This window comes from Ranitomeya variabilis, chromosome 2 (genome assembly GCF_051348905.1).
Source record: "Ranitomeya variabilis isolate aRanVar5 chromosome 2, aRanVar5.hap1, whole genome shotgun sequence".
In the NCBI taxonomy this organism is placed as follows: Eukaryota; Metazoa; Chordata; class Amphibia; order Anura; family Dendrobatidae; genus Ranitomeya; species Ranitomeya variabilis.
Genome location: NC_135233.1, coordinates 626,973,058 through 626,991,797, shown reverse-complemented (window position 1 = coordinate 626,991,797; position 18,740 = coordinate 626,973,058). Strand labels below are relative to the sequence as shown.

General features: G+C 46.2%; 1 protein-coding gene across 5 annotated transcripts in view; it reads right to left on the bottom strand.

Moving 5' to 3' along the window:
- Nucleotides 1-4,981: 4,981 nt before the first annotated feature.
- ELMO3 (engulfment and cell motility 3) overlaps nt 4,982-18,740 on the bottom strand; it is a 118,254-nt gene continuing 104,495 nt past the window's right edge. For 3 of the 5 annotated variants that reach the window (XM_077289038.1, XM_077289037.1, XM_077289036.1), the window contains 3 exons: nt 5,920-6,002; nt 5,770-5,847; nt 4,982-5,280 (listed from right to left, as the gene is read on the bottom strand). In XM_077289038.1, coding sequence (XP_077145153.1) covers nt 5,068-5,280; nt 5,770-5,847; nt 5,920-6,002 — 374 coding nt within the window. In that variant the 3' untranslated portion in view covers nt 4,982-5,067. Of the gene's footprint in view, nt 5,281-5,769; nt 5,877-5,919; nt 6,003-18,740 lie in introns of all 5 variants that reach the window. The other 2 variants (XM_077289040.1, XM_077289039.1) reach the window with 2 other exon arrangements.

Genomic DNA, 18,740 nt, shown 5'->3' with positions numbered 1-18,740 from the left:
AACAGGTACATAACTTGTTGTTTATTTATTTAATATACTTTTTGTTCTTGATAAGAGAGTTTTTAATTGTTGTCAAATAAAAGATAGATTTTAGGGGTCCTTGGCGTTTAGGTTTTCAGATTTATCTAGGATTCCAAGTTATCCTTTTTTGTGGTTTGGTTACTACATTTATCATTGTTAAACTGCATCTGCCACCTCTCGGCCCAAGTTTCCAACTTAACCAGATCCATCTGTAGCAGAATACTATCTTCTCTTGTATTGACTGCTTTACACACATTTTCCCTCAGACCCAGGATTCTCATTTTGTGTACCAACCTCTTGTGTGGCACGGTATCAGATGCTTTGGAGAAATCAAGATATAACACGTCCAATGACTCACCTTGGTCCAGTCTATAGCTTACCTCTTCATAAAAACTGATAAGCTTGGTTTGACAGGTGCGATTCCTCATAAACCCATGCTGATATGGAGTTAAATAGTTATTCTCATTGAGATAATCCAGAATAACATCCCTCAGAAACCCTTCACATATTTTACCAACAATAGAGGTTAGACTTACTGGCCTATAATTTACAGGGTCACTTTTAGAGCCCTTTTTTAATATTGGTACGACGTTTGCTATGCGCCAGTCCTGTGGAACAGACCCCGTCGCTATAGAGTCCCTAAATATAAGAAATAATGGTTTGTGTATTACATTACTTAGTGTATGCCATCCGGACCCGGAAATTTATCTATTTTAATTTTCGCACCTCTTCTTCTGTTAGATTGGTGACCCTTAATATAGGGTTTTCTTTGTCTCTCTACTGTGACTACTGTGCTTTCTCTTTTTAAATCATAATGACAAGTCAAAATATCCAAATTACCCCGATCAAAACTTCACATACTCTGGTGATTTTCGCCTGATAACATGCACAGAAGTTGACACAAATGGGTGTTAATGGGTACTAAAGGTAACATCCTCACCTGGGACCTGTTTGCTTGTAATCCGTGTGTGTGCATAAAAGCTGAGTGACTTTCTTGGATCCAGACAGACTCTTGCATCTTTCATCCAGCCACTGACATTTCTGGATTGTGAGTCATTGGGAAAGCAAAAGAATTGTCAGGTGATCTACGGGAAAAAGTAGTTGAACTGTATAAAACGGGAAAGGGATACAAAAAGATATCCAAGGAATTGATAATGCCAGTCAGCAGTGTTCAAACTGTGATTAACAAATGGTAAGTCAGGTGCTCTGTAAAAACAAAAGCAGGTCAGGTAGACCAACAAAAATTTTGTCCACAACTGCCAGGAAAAATGTTCGGGATGCAAAGAAAACCCACAAATAACATCAGATGAAATACTGGACTCTCTGAAAACTAGCGGTGTGGCTATTCCAAGATGCACAATAAGGAGGCACTTGAAAAAATGGGCTGCATGGCCAAGTCACCAGAAGAAAGCCATTACTGCGCAAATACCAAAGTATCTCGCCTACAATACGCAAAAGAGCACAAAGACAAGCTTCAAAACTTCTGGAACAAGGTAATTTGGAGAGATGAAACCAAAATTTAACTTTTTTTGCCACAACCATAAACGTTACATTTGGAGAGAGGTCAGCAAGGCCTATGATGAAAGGAACACCATTCCTACTGTAAAGCATGAAGGTGGATCACTGATGTTTTGGGGATGTGTGAGCTACAAAGGCACAGGAAACTTGGTCAAAGTTGAAAGAAAGATGAATACAACACATTATCAGCAAATACTGGAGGCAAATTTGCAATCATCAGCCCAGAAGCTGTGCATAGGACGTACTTGGACGTTCCAACATGACAGCGATCCAAAACACAAGGCAAAGTCGGCCAGTCATTGGCTACAGCAGAACAAAGTGAAGGTTCTGGAGTGGTCATCTTTGTCTCCTGACCTCAATATCATTGAGCCACTCTGCAGAGATCTCAAGCGCACAGTTCATGCTAGACAGCCCACGAATTTACCGGAAATGGAGGCTTTTTGCCAAGGAGAGTGGGCAGCTTTACCATCTGAGAAAATAAAGAACCTCATCCACAACTACCACAAAAGACTTCAAGCTCTCATTGATGTTAGAGGGGGAAATACAAGGTATTAAGAAATGGGGTATGTGAACTTTTGATCAGGGTCATTTGGATGTTTTGGGTTTTCATTAGGATTTAAAAAGGGAAAACACAGTAATTTGATCATAAATGGCTTTCCCCTACCACTAACCATGAGTGGAGAAAAAGTTTTGGTATCATCATTCATATTCTTTGAAAAAAGGCCAAGAAATCAAACATTCTGCCGGGGTATGTAAACTTTTGAGCACAACTGTATATGGATAATTAACCCTGTAACTTGATACATAACCCTTGCTGGTAATACTGACTTCCACAGACATATATTTTCCTGGTTGATCAAGTCTCTCTCAATAGGATTAGTATCCCCCTACTGGATACTTTGATGTTTTAGTGCCCTTTTCTTAACTGTATTTTAATGGCTTAATAATTAAGTTTATGTTTTATACTATATATGGTTCTCTTCTTTTGGCTACTTACCTATATAAGTACGAATTTGCTTGTATGTTATATGAAGTGCTATAGCTTGCTTTACATGGACACCATTGGATAAATTGTTATTGTTAACAGTTAAGCAAGTTGATTAAATGATCTCTCTCTAAAGGGCATAAAGTTAAAGAGGAGACAATTCCTTTGCATTTTAGGCAAACAGATATAGATTATAGAATATATATATATATATATATATATATATATATATATATATATATATATATATATATATATATATATATATATATTTATTTATTTATTTATTTATTTAGATTTTAAAAATTACAAATAGGAGAATGGTCTGATGCAAATGTTTGGACACTTTTGGAGATTTGTGTACTCAGACAACCTTGCAAAAGGGTTCAGACTTTAATTAGCCTGTTAGGGTTATGGCTCGTTCACTATCATCGTTAGGAAAAGCCAGGTGATGCAAATTTCCCAGTTTTATAAAAACCCAGCCTCCTCTGACCTTGTGCCAAAAAACACTCTGAAAATCAAAATGGTGGAGGCCCAAAAAGCAGGAGAAAGTTATAAGAAGATAGCAAAACGTTTTCAAACTGCCTTTTCCTTAGTTCGAAATGTAATTAAGAAATATGGCCCTCATGGAAGATTCATCAGAAGAAAACCTCTCCTGCATCCTCACCATAAATGTCAGCATCAGAAGTATGCAAAAGAACATCTAAACAAGCCTGATGCATTGAGGAAACAAGTCCTGCAGACCAATGAGGTTAAAAAAAGAAGTCTGTGGCCACAATGATCCAAGGTAAGTGTGGAAAAAAAGGGCACAGAATTTCAGGAAAAGAACATCTCGCCAACCATTAAGCATGGTGGTGGATCAATCATGCTGTGGGGTTGTGTTGCAGGGTTAGGGCAATGGCACAGGGAACATTTCACAGGTAGAAGGGAAGAATGGGTTCAATGAAATTTCAACAAATTCTTGATGCAAAGATAAAACATCTCCAACAAAGCTGAAGATGAAAAGAAAACGGCTTCTACAAATGGATTATGATCCTAAACCCAAGTCAAAAACCAAAAATCGACAACCTCAAAAGGTGCAAGCTGAAGGTTTACAATGGTCCTCACAGTCCCCTGATCTGAACATCATTGAAAATCTGTGGCTAGATCTTAAAATAGAGGATGGAAGGCGACCGAGGAATTCTACATGGAAGAATGGATGAAAATTCCTTAAGCAAAAATTGAAATATTATTGTCTGGCTACAAAAAGCGTTTACAAGCTGTGATACTTTCAAAACGGGGTGCCACTAGGTACTAACCATGCGGGATACCCAATCTTTTGCAATGTCCTATTTTCCTTTTTGTAATTTTTAAAATGTAAAAGATGAATATATATATATACAGTATATATATATATTTAAATTTTGTTTGCCTAAACACAAAGGAAATGTGTCATCTGTTAGAGATCACTTAAGGTACCTTCACACTGAACAACTTAGCAATGATAACGATAGCGATCCGTGACGTTGCAGCGTCCTGGATAGCGATATCGTTGTGTTTGACACGCAGCAGCGATCTGGATCCTGCTGTGATATCGCTGGTCGGAGCTAGAAGTCCAGAACTTTATTTGGTCGTCAGATCGGCGTGTATCGTTGTGTTTGACAGCAAAAGCAACGATGCCAGCAATGTTTTACAATGGTAAGGGCCGCGCTTAGTAACCCGATATTTACCCTGGTTACCATTGTAAAAGTAAAAAAAAAAAAGTACATACTCACCTTCTGATGTCTGTCACGTCCCCCGGCGTCTGCGCTGCTGCTCAGAGCTTCCTGCACTGAATGTGTCAGTGCCGGCCGTAAAGCAGAGCACAGCGGTGACGTCACCGCTCTGCTTTAGGGACGGCGCTTACACAGTGCAGGGAAGCGGACGCCGGGAGAAGCGACAGACACCGGAATGTAAGTATGTAGTGTTTTTTTTTTTTTACATTTACACTGGTAACCAGGGTAAACATCGGGTTACTAAGCGCGGCCCTGCGCTTAGTAACCCGATGTTTACCCTGGTTACCCGGGGACTTCGGCATCGTTGGTCGCTGGAGAGCTGTCTGTGTGACAGCTCTCCAGCGACCACACAACGACGAAACAGCGACGCTGCGGCGATCGGCATCGTTGTCTATATCGCTGCAGCATCGCTTAATGTGACGGTACCTTTAGACTTCAATTTGCTTAACTGTTCACAATAACTGTAGTTTTAACCAGGGGTGCCCAAATTTTTACATGCCGCTGTATAAATCACTGGTCATGTTTGCTATATATTATGTGTCTATCGCCAATATTTTAGCTTTATATCCCCATTATTTGATTAATATATCTTCATAAGAGCAGCTGGAATGTATCAGTTGTGGATCTAGCAAAGATTTGAGTGGCGCTGGGTCTAGACTCGACGTCTAATTCTAGGTTCTCTACCCGAGACAAACACGGCAGATCCACACTTTATTATCAGCTGCGAACAGATGACCACATCATGGACAGGGCCACAGAGATAGGAGTCAGGCCATAGTCACAGATGCTTCAGGCCTCAGTGGAAGTGAACTGGTAGCAGTAGTCATAGTTCTTCGGACGAGGAGGAATGGGTGGAGGTTGGTCTGGGATTGGTATGTTCTCCAGGTCCAACAATCGCAGCTTGAGTTCAGTGTTTAGCAGGAGATCCAGGTCTGTGCGTGTCCGCTCACTCGGCATTTCCCGACCCAACAGTGCACTTAAGCCATCCAGCCACAAGCAAAACTGCAGATCATTGAGAAGAGAGAAGATTAACCAAGTACAGGGGTCACAAGTCTGCATCAGATCAACCATCATGATCTCCAGCCCACCGCTGACATAGAGATGGGGACATTAGGTGGTATGAGGCACCATTCAAGAATGGACCATCACTGATGATGTAAGCACTGTGTCCGTACGACTCTTGTCCGAAGAGCAGGGAAGAGTTTCTCAGACCACTAAATCTCAGTACATAGGGTAGTCTGAGAATCTGGTGGACACATACATACTGTACATGAAAAGGAGACTGGGGCTAGTATTGTACAGGAGGTAAACCAGTTATGTTATCTTTATATTCTGCATATGAAGTTTCTATGGTGAGCTGGGATTGTTTTGTACAGTTATTCCAGTGATCCCATGTTTGCCAGCTGGGCAGCCCTTGATTACTATTACTTTTCTTCTTGACCATTGCTTTCTTGCAGAAGACCATACACTCATAGAAATGCTAAACCTTACGTCAGCAGAAGAGGGGGCGATGAAATTCAGGCAGCTGTCCACATCATAGCAGATGGAAAATGCTTGTTCCATGAGGTCCTGTAAAAGGAAAGGACAAGATTCACAAGCTAGCTCCCTCACATAAGCACCATTGTGACCCTTGTCACTCACTTTATTCTGCTTCCCAGAGTTCTTCTCTTTCATGTGTGGACAATCTTTTCCTGTTAAAACATATTTGATGTCGACAACTGAAACTGAAATACAAAAATGTAAAAAAAAGTTTCCAAATATTCCAGTATGCCATGTTTCCCGTGTGACGACACCAGACTTCTGATCGATTCCAGCATGTCACCTGAGACATCTCCAGACTTCTGATCCCAGCATGTAAGGTGTGACATCACCAGACTCCTGATCCCATCCTGTAACCTGAGACATATTCAGACTCCTGATCCCACCCTGCTACATGTGACATCTCCAGACTTCTGATCCAAGGATGTGACGTGTGACATCACTAGACTTCTGATCGATCCCAGCATGTCACCTGTGACATCACCAGACTTCTGATCCCAGCATGTAACGTGTGACATCACCAGAATCATGGTCCCCCCTGCTAAATGTGCCATCTCCAGACTTCTGGTCCCAACCTGCTACATGTGGCATCTCCAGACTTCTGATCCCACCCTGTTACATCTGACATCACCAGACTCCTGATCCCATCCTGTTACATCTGACATCACCAAACTCCTGATCAATCTCAGCATGTCACCTGACACATCTATTATTATTCATTTTTATAGCGCCATTTATTCCATGGCGCTTTAAATGTGAAAAGTGGGCAAATATAGACAAACACAATTAAACATGAGCAAAAAAAAACAAGGCATATAGGTACATAAGGAGGGAGGACCCTGCCCGCGAGGGCTCACAGTCTGCAGGGGATGGGTGAGGATACACTAGGAGAGGGTAGAGCTGGTTGTGCGATGGTTGAGTAGGTCAAGGATCACTGCAGGCTGTAGGCTTGTCGGAAGAGGTGAGTCTTCAGGTTCTTTATGAAGGTTTCTATGGTAGGCGAGAGTCTGGTGTGTTGTGGTAGAGAGTTCCAGAGTATGGGGGAAGCACGGGAGAAGTCTTGGATGCAGTTGTGGGAAGAAGAAATGAGAGGGGAGTAGAGGAGGAGATCTTGAGAGGATCGGAGGTTGCGTATAGGTAAGTACCGGGAGACCATGTCACAGATGTATGGAGGAGACAGGTTGTGGATGGATTTGTATGTCATTGTGAGGGTTTTGAACTGGAGTCTCTGGGCGTTAGGAAGCCAGTGAAGGGCTTGGCATAGGGGAGAGGCTGGGGAATAGCGGGGAGACAGGTAGATTAGTCGGGCAGCAGAGTGTAGGATGGATTGGAGTGGTGCCAGAGTGCTAGAGGGGAGTCCAGAGAGTAGGGGGTTGCAGTAGTCGAGGCGGGAGATGATAAGGGCATGGACTAGTGTTTTTGTGGTGTCGCGGTCAAGGAATGCGCGGATCCAGGAGATATTTTTGGAGTTTGAAATGGCAGGAGGAGGCAAGAGCTGGGATATGTGGCTTGAAAGAGAGGGCAGAGTCGAGGATCACCCCGAGGCACCGGGCGTGTGGGACCGGGGAAAGTGAGCAGCCATTGACATTGATATATAGATCTGGTGGAGGGGTAGAGTGAGATGGGGGAAAGATGATGAATTCTGTTTTGTCCATGTTCAGTTTTAGAAAGCAAGCAGAAAAGAAGGCCGAGATAGCAGACAGACAGTGTGGGATTTTGGTGAGTAAGGAGGTGAGATCAGGTCCGGATAGGTAGATCTGCGTGTCATCAGCGTAGAGATGATACTGCATACCGTGGGATTCTATGAGCTGTCTAAGGCCAAAGGTGTAGATGGAGAAGAGTAGGGGTCCCAGAACTGAACCTTGAGGAACACCGACAGACAAGGGACGGAGTGAGGAGGTGGTGTGGGGAAGGGAGACATCTCCAGACTTCTGATCCTAGCATATAACGTGTGACATCACTAGACTCCTGATCTCACCCTGTCACCTAAGACATATCCAGACTCCTGATTCCACCCTGTAACCTGAGACATATCCAGACTCCAGTTTCCACCCTGTAACCTGAGACATATCCAGACTCCTGATCCCACCCTGCTACATGTGACATCAGTAGACTCCTGATCGATCTCAGCATGTCACCTGAGACATCTCCAGACTTCCCAGTATATCACTTGAGATAGCTCCAGACTCCTGATCCCACCCTGTCACCCAAGACATATCCAGACTCCTGTTCTCACCCTGTCACCTGAGACATATCCAGACTCCTGATCCCACTCTGCACGTATGATATCACACGACTCCTAATATCTCCCTACCTTATATGACATCACCATACTTCTTATCCCACTCTGGTACATAATACAGCACCAAACACTCGATACAACCATGCCATTTGTGAAATTATCAAACACTCGATTCTACCCTGACATGTGTGAAATCATCAGACTCTTGATCCCACCATGCTGCATGTGATACCACCAGACATTCGATTCCACCATGTCAAATGTGAAATCTCCAAATTAGTGATGAGCGAGCACTAAAATGCTCGGGTACTCGTTACTCCCCCACGGAGGTCTGGAGAGGGTCTAAATATTGCTGAAAACAGAGCTAAAATGGCATGGGAGCAGCATGGGGAAGACCCCTGGAAGCATCTCTGAATCCCAGGTTGGTGCTGAGAACAATGGTGTCATACTTTTACAGACTGACAAAAAAAAACATACAAAACATCACTTAAAATGGATTTGACTGGAAAAAATGTTAAGAAACATTTTTTCCTGCATAATTACTTGTATGTAAGGCAAAATAAGAAAAAAAATGCTCCTCTGCACCCTGAGCTATGTTCACACACAATGTTTTTGCAGGTTTGCATTGCTTTCAATGGTGAAAGAAACATTCAACAGGAAATGTAATTTTATCATTTTAATAACTTATCTGGTCATGTGGAATGTGAGACGTGATCAGACACAATGAAAGTCACAATTTTTTTTCAGGGTCATCAGGCAGCCATCACTATTTGTAGAGGGCCATCAGGTGGCCCTTTCTATTGTTAAAGGGTCAGTGTCTTCTGGACAGATGAGATCAAGATAGAGCTTTATGGTAAAAGCACATCATTCTACTGTTCAGTGTAAATGGAATGAGGCCTACAAATGAAAGAGCACATATGGTGGAGGTTCATAAATGTAAGGGTTGGTTCGCTGCCTCTGGCCTTGGGTGCCTTGGCATCATGAAATATTTAGATTCCCAAAGCATTTTGGGTGGAAATGTAGTGCCCTGGGGTCTAATAGCTGGGTTTCCTTCCTAGGTCATGGGTCATCCAGCAGTAGTAATATTAATAATAATAATCTTTATTTTTATTTAGTGCTAACATATTCCGCAGCGCTTTACAGTTTGCACACATTATCATCACTGTCCCCGATGGGGCTCACAATCTAAATTCCATATCAGTTTGTCTGCAAAGCTCCAAACATGCGGAGCGGCAACTCAAGCTCCAGCTCGAACATTCAAAAATTACTTGCCGAGTAACGAGCTGATGCTGGAGCAAGTAACGAGTAGTGCCGAGCACACTGATGCTGGAGTGAGTAACTAGCAGTGACGAGTACACTGATGCTGGAGCGTGTGACGAGCACACTGATGCTGGAGCGAGTAAAAAGTAGTGACGAGTACACTGACACTGGAGCGAGTAATGAGTAGTGACTAGTACACTGATGCTGGAGCAAGTAATAAGTAGTGACAAGTACAATGACACTGGAGCAAGTAACTAGTAGTGAGGAGCACACTGATGCTGGAGCGAGTAACGAATAGTGACGAGCACACTGATGCTGGAGCGAGTAATGAGTAGTGACGAGTACACTGATGCTGGAGTGAGTAATGAGTAGTGACGAGTACACTGATGCTGGAGCGAGTAATGAGTAGTGAGGAGCACACTGACGCTGAAGCGAGTAATGAGTAGTGAGGAGCACACTGACGCTGAAGCGAGTAACGAGCAGTGACGACTACACTGATGCTGGAGCGAGTCACGAGTAGTGACGAGCACACTGATGCTGGAGCGAGTAACAAGTAGTGACGAGTACACTGACACTTGAGCGAGTAATGAGTAGTGACGAGTACACTGACACTTGAGCAAGTAACGTGTAGTGAGGAGCACACTGACACTGGTGCGAGTAATGAGTAGTGACGAGCACAATGATGCTGAAGCGTCTACCAAGTAGTGACGAGTACACTGATGCTGGAGCGAGTAACAAGTAGTAACGAGTACACTGATGCTGGAGAGAATAACGAGCAGTGACGAGCACACTGATGCTGGAGTGAGAGCCGAGCACACTGATGCTGGAATGAGTAATGAGTAGTGACGAGTACACTGACACTTGAGCGAGTAATGAGTAGTGACGAGTACACTGACGCTGGTGCGAGTGACGAGTAGTGACGAGCACACTGACACTTGAGCGAGTAATGAGTAGTGACGAGTACACTGACGCTGGTGCGAGTTACGAGTAGTGACGAGCACACTGACACTTGAGCGAGTAATGAGTAGTGACGAGCACACTGACACTGGTGCGAGTAATGAGTAGTAAAAAGCACACTGACACTGGAGCGAGTAATGAGTAGTGAGGAGCACACTGACATTGGAGCGAGTAACGAGTAGTGATGAGTACACTGATGCTGGAGCAAGTAACGAGTAGTGAAGAGCACATTGATGCTGGAGTGAGTAGTGACGAGTACACTGACATTTGAGCGAATAATGAGTAGTGACGAGAACACTGACGCTGGTGCGAGTAACGAGTAGGGACGAGCACACTGACACTGGAGCGAGTAACGAGTAGTGACGAGCACACTGACACTGGAGCAAGTAATGAGTAGTGACGAGTACACTGACATTTAAGCGAGTTATGAGTAGTGACGAGTACACTGACGCTGGTGCGAGTAACGAGTAGTGACTAGCACACTGACACTGGAGCGAGTAAAGAGTAGTGACGAGTACACTGACGCTGGTGCGAGTAACGAGTAGAAACGAGCACACTGACACTGGAGCGAGTAACGAGTAGTGATGAGCACACGGACGCTGGTGCGAGTAATGAGTAGTGAGGAGCACACTGACACTGGAGCGAGTAATGAGTAGTGAGGAGCACACTGACGCTGGTGCGAGTAACGAGTAGTGATGAGTACACGGACGCTGGAGCAAGTAACGAGTAGTGGGGAGCACACTGACACTGAAGCGAGTAATGAGTAGTGACAAGTACACGGACACTGGAGCAAGTAATGAGTAGAGACGAGTACAATGATGCTGAAGCGTCTAACAAGTAGTGACGAGTACACTGATGCTGGAGAGAGTAACAAGTAGTAACGAGTACACTGTTGCTGGAGAGAATAACGAGCAGTGATGACTACACTGATGCTGGAGCGAGTAACGAGTAGTGACGAGCACACATATGCTGGAGTGAGAGCCGAGCACACTGATTCTGGAGTGAGTATTGAGTAGTGACGAGTACACCGACACTTGAGCGAGTAACGAGTAGTGACGAGCACACTGACACTGGAGCAAGTAATGAGTAGTGATGAGTACACTGACATTTAAGCGAGTTATGAGTAGTGACGAGTACACTGACGCTGGTGCGAGTAACGAGTAGTGACTAGCACACTGACACTGGAGCGAGTAAAGAGTAGTGACGAGTACACTGAAGCTGGTGCGAGTAACGAGTAGAAACGAGCACACTGACACTGGAGCGAGTAACGAGTAGTGACGAGCACACGGACGCTGGTGCGAGTAATGAGTAGTGAGGAGCACACTGACACTGGAGCGAGTAATGAGTAGTGAGGAGCACACTGACGCTGGTGTGAGTAATGAGTAGTGATGAGTACACTGACGCTGGAGCAAGTAACGAGTATTGAAGAGCACACTGATGATGAAGCGAGCAATGAGTAGTGACGAGCACACTGACACTGGAGCGAGTAAGGAGTAGTGACGAGTACACTGACGCTGGAGCAAGTAACGAGTAATGAGGAGCACACTGACACTGGAGCGAGTAATGAGTAGTGAGGAGCACACTGACACTGGAGCGAGTAATGAGTAGTGAGGAGCACACTGACGCTGGTGCAAGTAACGAGTAGTGATGAGTACACTGACGCTGGAGCAAGTAATGAGTAGTGGGGAGCACACTGACACTGAAGCGAGTAATGAGTAGTGACAAGTACACGGACACTGGAGCAAGTAATGAGTAGTGACGAGTACAATGATGCTGAAGCGTCTAACAAGTAGTGACGAGTACACTGATGCTGGAGAGAGTAACAAGTAGTAACGAGTACACTGTTGCTGGAGAGAATAACGAGCAGTGATGACTACACTGATGCTGGAGCGAGTAACGAGTAGTGACGAGCACACTTATGCTGGAGTGAGAGCCGAGCACACTGATTCTGGAGTGAGTATTGAGTAGTGACGAGTACACTGACACTTGAGCGAGTAACGAGTAGTGACGAGCACACTGACACTGGAGCGAGTAATGAGTACTGACGAGTACACTGACGCGAGTTACGAGTAGTGACGAGCACACTGACACTGGAGCGAGTAACAAGTAGTGACGAGCACACCGACGCTGGTGCGAGTAATGAGTAGTGAGGAGCACACTGACGCTGGAGCAAGTAATGAGTAGTGACGAGTACACTGATGCTGGAGCGAGTAACAAGTAGTGATGAGTACACTGACACTTGAGCGAGTAATGAGTAGTGATGAGTACACGGACGCTGGTGCGAGTAACGAGTAGTGGCGAGCACACTGACACTGGAGCGAGTAAAGAGTAGTGACGAGCACACTGACACTGGAGCGAGTAATGAGTAGTGACGAGTACACTGACACTTGAACGAGTAATGAGTAGTGACGAGTACACTGACGCTGGTGCGAGTAACGAGTATTGACGAGCACACTGACACTGGAGCGAGTAATGAGTAGTGACGAGTACACTGATGCTGGAGCAAGTAACGAGTAGTGAGGAGCACACTGACACTGGAGCGATTAATGAGTAGTGACGAGTACACTGACACTTGAGCGAGTAATGAGTAGTGACGAGTACACTGATGCTGGAGCAAGTAACGAGTAGTGAGGAGCACACTGACACTGGAGCGAGTAATGAGTAGTGAGGAGGACACTGACACTGAAGCGAGTAATGAGTAGTGACGAGCACACTGACGCTGGTGCGAGTAACGAGTATTGATGAGTACACTGATGCTGGAGCAAGTAACGAGTACTGACGAGCACAATGATGCTGGCGCGAGTAACGAGCAGTGACGAGCACACTGATGCTGGAGCGAGTAACAAGTAGTGACGAGTACACTGACACTGGAGCGAGTAACGAGTAGTGATGAGCACAATGATGCTGGAGCGAGTAACGAGTAGTAACGAGTACACTGACACTGGAGCGAGTAAGGAGTAGTGACGATTACACTGATGCTGGAGCGAGTAATGAGTAGTGATGAGTACACTGATGCTGGAGCGAGTAATGAGTAGTGAGGAGCACACTGACACTGAAGCGAGTAATGAGAAGTGAGGAGCACAGTGACGCTGATGCGAGTAGCAAGTAGTGATGAGTACACGGACGCTGGAGCAAGTAAGGAGTAGTTAGGAGCACACTGATGATGAAGCGAGCAATGAGTAGTGACGAGCACACTGACACTGGAGCGAGTAATGAGTAGTGACGAGTACACTGACACTGGAGCAAGTAATGAGTAGTGACGAGTACACTGATACTGGAGCGAGTAATGAGTAGTGATGAGTACACTGACACTGGAGTGAGTAACGAGTAATGACGAGCACACTGATGCTGGAGCGAGTAACGAGTAGTGACGAGCACAATGATGCTGGAGAGTGTAACAAGTAGTGAAGAGTACACTGATGCTGAAGCGAGTAACAAGTAGTAACGAGTACACTGACCCTGGAGCGAGTAACGAGTAGTGACGAGCACAATGATGCTGGAGCGAGTAATGAGTAGTGACGAGTACACTGATGCTGGAGTGAGTAACAAGTAGTAACGAGTACACTGATGCTGGAACGAGTAACGAGCAGTGACGAGCACACTGATGCTGGAGCGACTAATGAGTAGTGACGAGTACACTGATGCTGGAGCGAGTAACAAGTAGTGACGAGTACACTGATGCTGGAGCGTTTAACGAGTAGTGAAGACTACACTGACACTTGAGCGATTAATGAGTAGTGACGAGTACACTGACACGTGAGCATGTAACGAGTAGTGAGGAGCACACTGACACTGGTGCGAGTAATGAATAGTAAGGAGCACACTGATGCTGGAGCGAGTAACGAGTAGTGACGAGCACACTGATGCTGGAGCGAGTAAAGAGTAGTGACGAGCACAATGATGCTGAAGCGTCTAACAAGTAGTGACGAGTACACTGATGCTGGAGCGAGTAACAAGTAGTAACGAGTACACTGATGCTGGAGCGAGTAACAAGTAGTAACGAATACACTGACACTGGAGCGAGTAATGAGTAGTGACAAGTACACTGATGCTGGAGCGAGTAATGAGTAGTGAGGAGCACACTGACGCTGGAGCGGGTAATGAGTAGTGACGAGTACACTGATGCTGGAGCGAGTAACGAGTAGTGACGAGTACACTGATGCTGGAGCGAGTAATGAGTAGTGACAAGTACACTGATGATGGAGCGAGTAATGAGTAGTGAGGAGCACACTGACGCAGGAGCGGGTAAAGAGTAGTGACGAGTACACTGATGCTGGAGCGAGTAACGAGTAGTGACGAGCACACTGATGCTGGAGTTAGTGCCGAGTACACTGATGCTGGAGCGAGTAGTGAGTAGTGACGAGTACACTGACACTTGAGCGAGTAATGAGTAGTGAAGAGTACAGAGACGCTTGTGCGAGTGACGAGTAGTGACGAGCACACTGACACTTGAGCGAGTAACGAGTAGTGACGAGCACACTGACACTGGAGCGAGTAATGAGTAGTGACGAGTACACTGACACTGGAGCGAGTAATGAGTAGTGACTAGTACACTGATGCTGGAGCAAGTAATGAGTAGTGAAGAGTACACTGACACTGGAGCGAGTAACGAGTAGTGAGGAGCACACTGATGCTGGAGAGAATAAAGAGTAGTGACGAGCACACTGATGCTGGAGCGAGTAATGAGTAGTGACGAGTGCACTGATGCTGGAGCGAGTAACAAGTAGTAACGAGTATACTGATGCTGGAGCGCGTAACGAGCAGTGACGAGCACACTGATGCTGGAGCGAGTAACGAGTAGTGACGAGTACACTGATGCTGGAGTGAGTGCCGAGCACACTGATGCTGGAGCGAGTAATGAGTAATGACGAGTACACTGACATTTGAGCGAGTAATGAGTAGTGACGAGTACACTGACGCTGGTGAGAGTAAGGAGTAGTGATGAGCACACTGACACTGGAGCGAGTAACGAGTAGTGACGATCACACTGACACTGGAGCGAGTAATGAGTAGTGACGAGTATATTGACACTTGAGCGAGCAATGAGTAGTGACGAGTACACTGATGCTGGTGCGAGTAATGAGTAGTGAGGAGCACACTGACACTGGAGCGAGTAATGAGTAGTGAGGAGCACATTGACGCTGGTGCGAGTAGTGATGAGTACACTGACTCTGGAGCAAGTAACGAGTAGTGAGGAGCACAGTGATGATGAAGCGAGCAATGAGTAGTGACGAGCACACTGACACTGGAGCGAGTAATGAGTAGTGACGAGTACACTGACGCTGGAGCAAGTAACGAGTAGCGAGGAGCACACTGACACTGGAGCAAGTAACGAGTAGTGAGAAGCACACTGACTTTGGAGCGAGTAATGAGTAGTGACGAGCACACTGATGCTGGAGTGTCACGATTCACACCGTGGCCGTCACCCCTACGTCACGGATCGGGGTGACTTTAGGTCAACAGACGGCTATCACATGTGCAGGGGGCTTATCTTAGTTATCTCTCCACTGCTACACTGTGATGAAAAAAACCACACAAGGCTATTGACCTCTTAGTTTACAGCAGGGGCTTATTTTAGTTATCCCACTGCTCTTCAATATACCACGAACTGCAGGGATTTATGTATATCCCGCTTACAGTTCCACTTGAAACTTACAGCTCTCTGGCGCCCCCCTTACTCTCAGGTCAGATCAGGTACTGCACCTAGGGTAATTAGTCGCCAGAAAGGCTGCCTGCTATGTACTGGCTATTGGGCACGCTGCAGCGAGGCGATATAACTACTCCCACTCAGGCAGGAACAATAATTATCAACGCCGCAGTCGCTACAACGACTCCCAACTACCCAGTACAAAGGTATGCCACCACCAGCTTTGATTAAACGGGTCCGAAGCTAACCCAAAACAGTAACGTAATTCCCTTCAGAAGACTTAGGATACATTTTAGAGCATGAAGAACGAAAACTAGTAATTTATATATTTTACTCCGAAAGAAGGCAGTGTTTATAAAAAGGCATATAAGATGTTACAATATGAGACAATTGAAAATATGTACAAGGTAATTATAAAATAAAGGGATTAAATGAGAAAGGTAAAAATCACATGTTCTCAGTCAATTTCAGGCAAAACCATGCTGGTGGGCGGGACCCCAAATGCCCCAGTGCATCAGGAGGTCTGGATAGGAACAGCTCCTCAAGTAAGACTCTCTAAGACTCCGGCTGGGTTAAGGGTAAAGACTTTTAAGCTCCAGCCTCGTGACATCACTAAAGGGGTTGAGTTAAGATCACCCTCCTCTTTCCTCAGATGTACAGTTTTCTCCAACCATTCTTATGATTGTCATATCTTCGCTGGAGAATCTGGCAGAGTCATAACACATCCCTCATTCATCTTGTATTCAGATTTGCTCTCTATAGATACTAAATTCGGGCTAGTAGACACTCCATTCCAGAGAAATCTGTACTCTGTCCCTGTTTGAACTAGAGGCTCATGCTTAGAGTGGCTGATAAATCCGCCGATGGAGATTCGCAAAATGGATTCATTATTTTCCTAGACAAAATCGTTGGTCCAATATCTTACAATATTGGAACAAAGGACTTCATGGATTTTGGGAATCTACTTTACCAGTTCTAGCTGCTTCTAGATGGGAGGAGAGATGAGGAAGTTGCCCAAAGCCTGGAATTTACGACTAGAGCAATAAAACCTTTTCTACACATCCACATCTCAGCAAACACAAACACAGAGAGAAGGGGATTTTTTAGCCCGCAACATGGGTCTGACAGGCAAAGATTCAAAATCATATTATATTTCATACAATCTCGTGACACCTCCCCCTTTTGGTCTGCGCTACGGAGGCAGAACCCCTTGGTATGCCTCCATGTGCACCTCAGTAGGTTCACCCTGGCGGGACAGTCCACCTGCATTGCGATGCTCCCTGCCCGTTTTGTGTTCAATTGTTAAGTCAAACTGCTGAAGGGCAAGGCTCCAGCGTAGCAACCTGCCGATGGTTCCACACATGGCGTTTAGCCAGAGCAGAGGGTTGTGGTCAGTCACCACCATGAAGGCACAGCCGTACAAGTAGGGTTGCAAGCGCTGCAGGGCCCAGACTATGGCCAGGCACTCCTTCTCGATGGTGGAGTAGGCCACTTCCCTCGGCAAAAGTTTCCAGCTCAGGTACAACATGGGGTGCTCTTGGTCCTCCGAGTCAACCTGGCTGAGCACAGCACCGAGGCCAAACTCGCTGGCGTCAGTCTGTACCAAGAACGGTCGACTGCTTTCAGCACAGGGGCGTTGCACAGTGCTGTTTTCAATGCCAGGAAGGCCCCCTCACAGCCATTGGTCCAGTTGACGATGTGGGGTAGTTTCTTCCTGGTGAGGTCCGTCAAAGGTTTTGCCAGGCTACTATAGTGCTGTACGAAGCACCTATAGTACCCTGCAGTGCCCAGGAAGGACATCACCTGTTTCTTGGTCCTGGGAGTGGGCCAGTCCACGATCGCTCCCACTTTCTCAGGCTCTGGCTTTAGGGTGCCTCCGCCTACCCGGTGCCCCAGGTAGTGGACCTCCCTCATGCCAACCTGGCACTTTCCGGGATTGATAATCAGTCCTGTTCGGTGAATTCGCCTGAGCACCTCCTCGAGATGCTGCAGGTGTTCCTTCCAGGAGGGACTGAAGATGGGAATGTCATCCAAGTACGCCACGGCGTACTCCTCCAGTCCCTGAAGCAGGAGGTTGACCATCCGCTAGAAAGTGGCAGGGGCATTCTTCACGCTGAAGGGCATGACCGTGGACTCGTACAGTCCAAAGGGTGTGACAAAGGCAGACTTCTCCTGCGCCTCGGGGCTCAGGGGAATCTGCCAGTATCCTCGACTCAGATACATTATTGTCAGGTATTTTGCACCAGCTGACTTCTCTAGCAGCTCCTCGATGCGCAGCATTGGGTGCGCGTCAGAGGCTGTAATGGCGTTGAGCCCCCTGTAGTCCATGCAGAACCGGGTGGTCCGGTCCTTCTTTGGCACGAGAACTGAACTACGGGTGAGGCCCATGCGCTCTTTGACCGTCGAATCACCCCTAGCTGTAACATCTCATCGATCTCCTGGCGCATAACCTGCTGCACCTGGTCGGAGATTCCATAGGGTGTTCGACGTAGTGGGGCATGATTCTGGGTGTCCACCTCGTGGACTGCTACCTCAGTCCTTCCAGGTCGGTTGGAGAACACGACCCGTAAGGGTTCCAGTGTGGTTTGCAACTGCAACCGCTGGCGTTCAGTTAATGAGGCGCTTACCTCCACATCCTCGAAGGACCCACCGGCCTTGGCTTGGGCCAGCATGTCCAGGAGGGTGTCTTCCTCCCCGTCTTCGGGTAAGATGCAGACCGGTAGGACGAAAGGTTCACGTTCGTGATGAGCCTTCATCATGTTGACTTGAAAGGCCTTTCGCCTTCCCCGAGCGTGGTCAAGCATGACGACGTAGGTG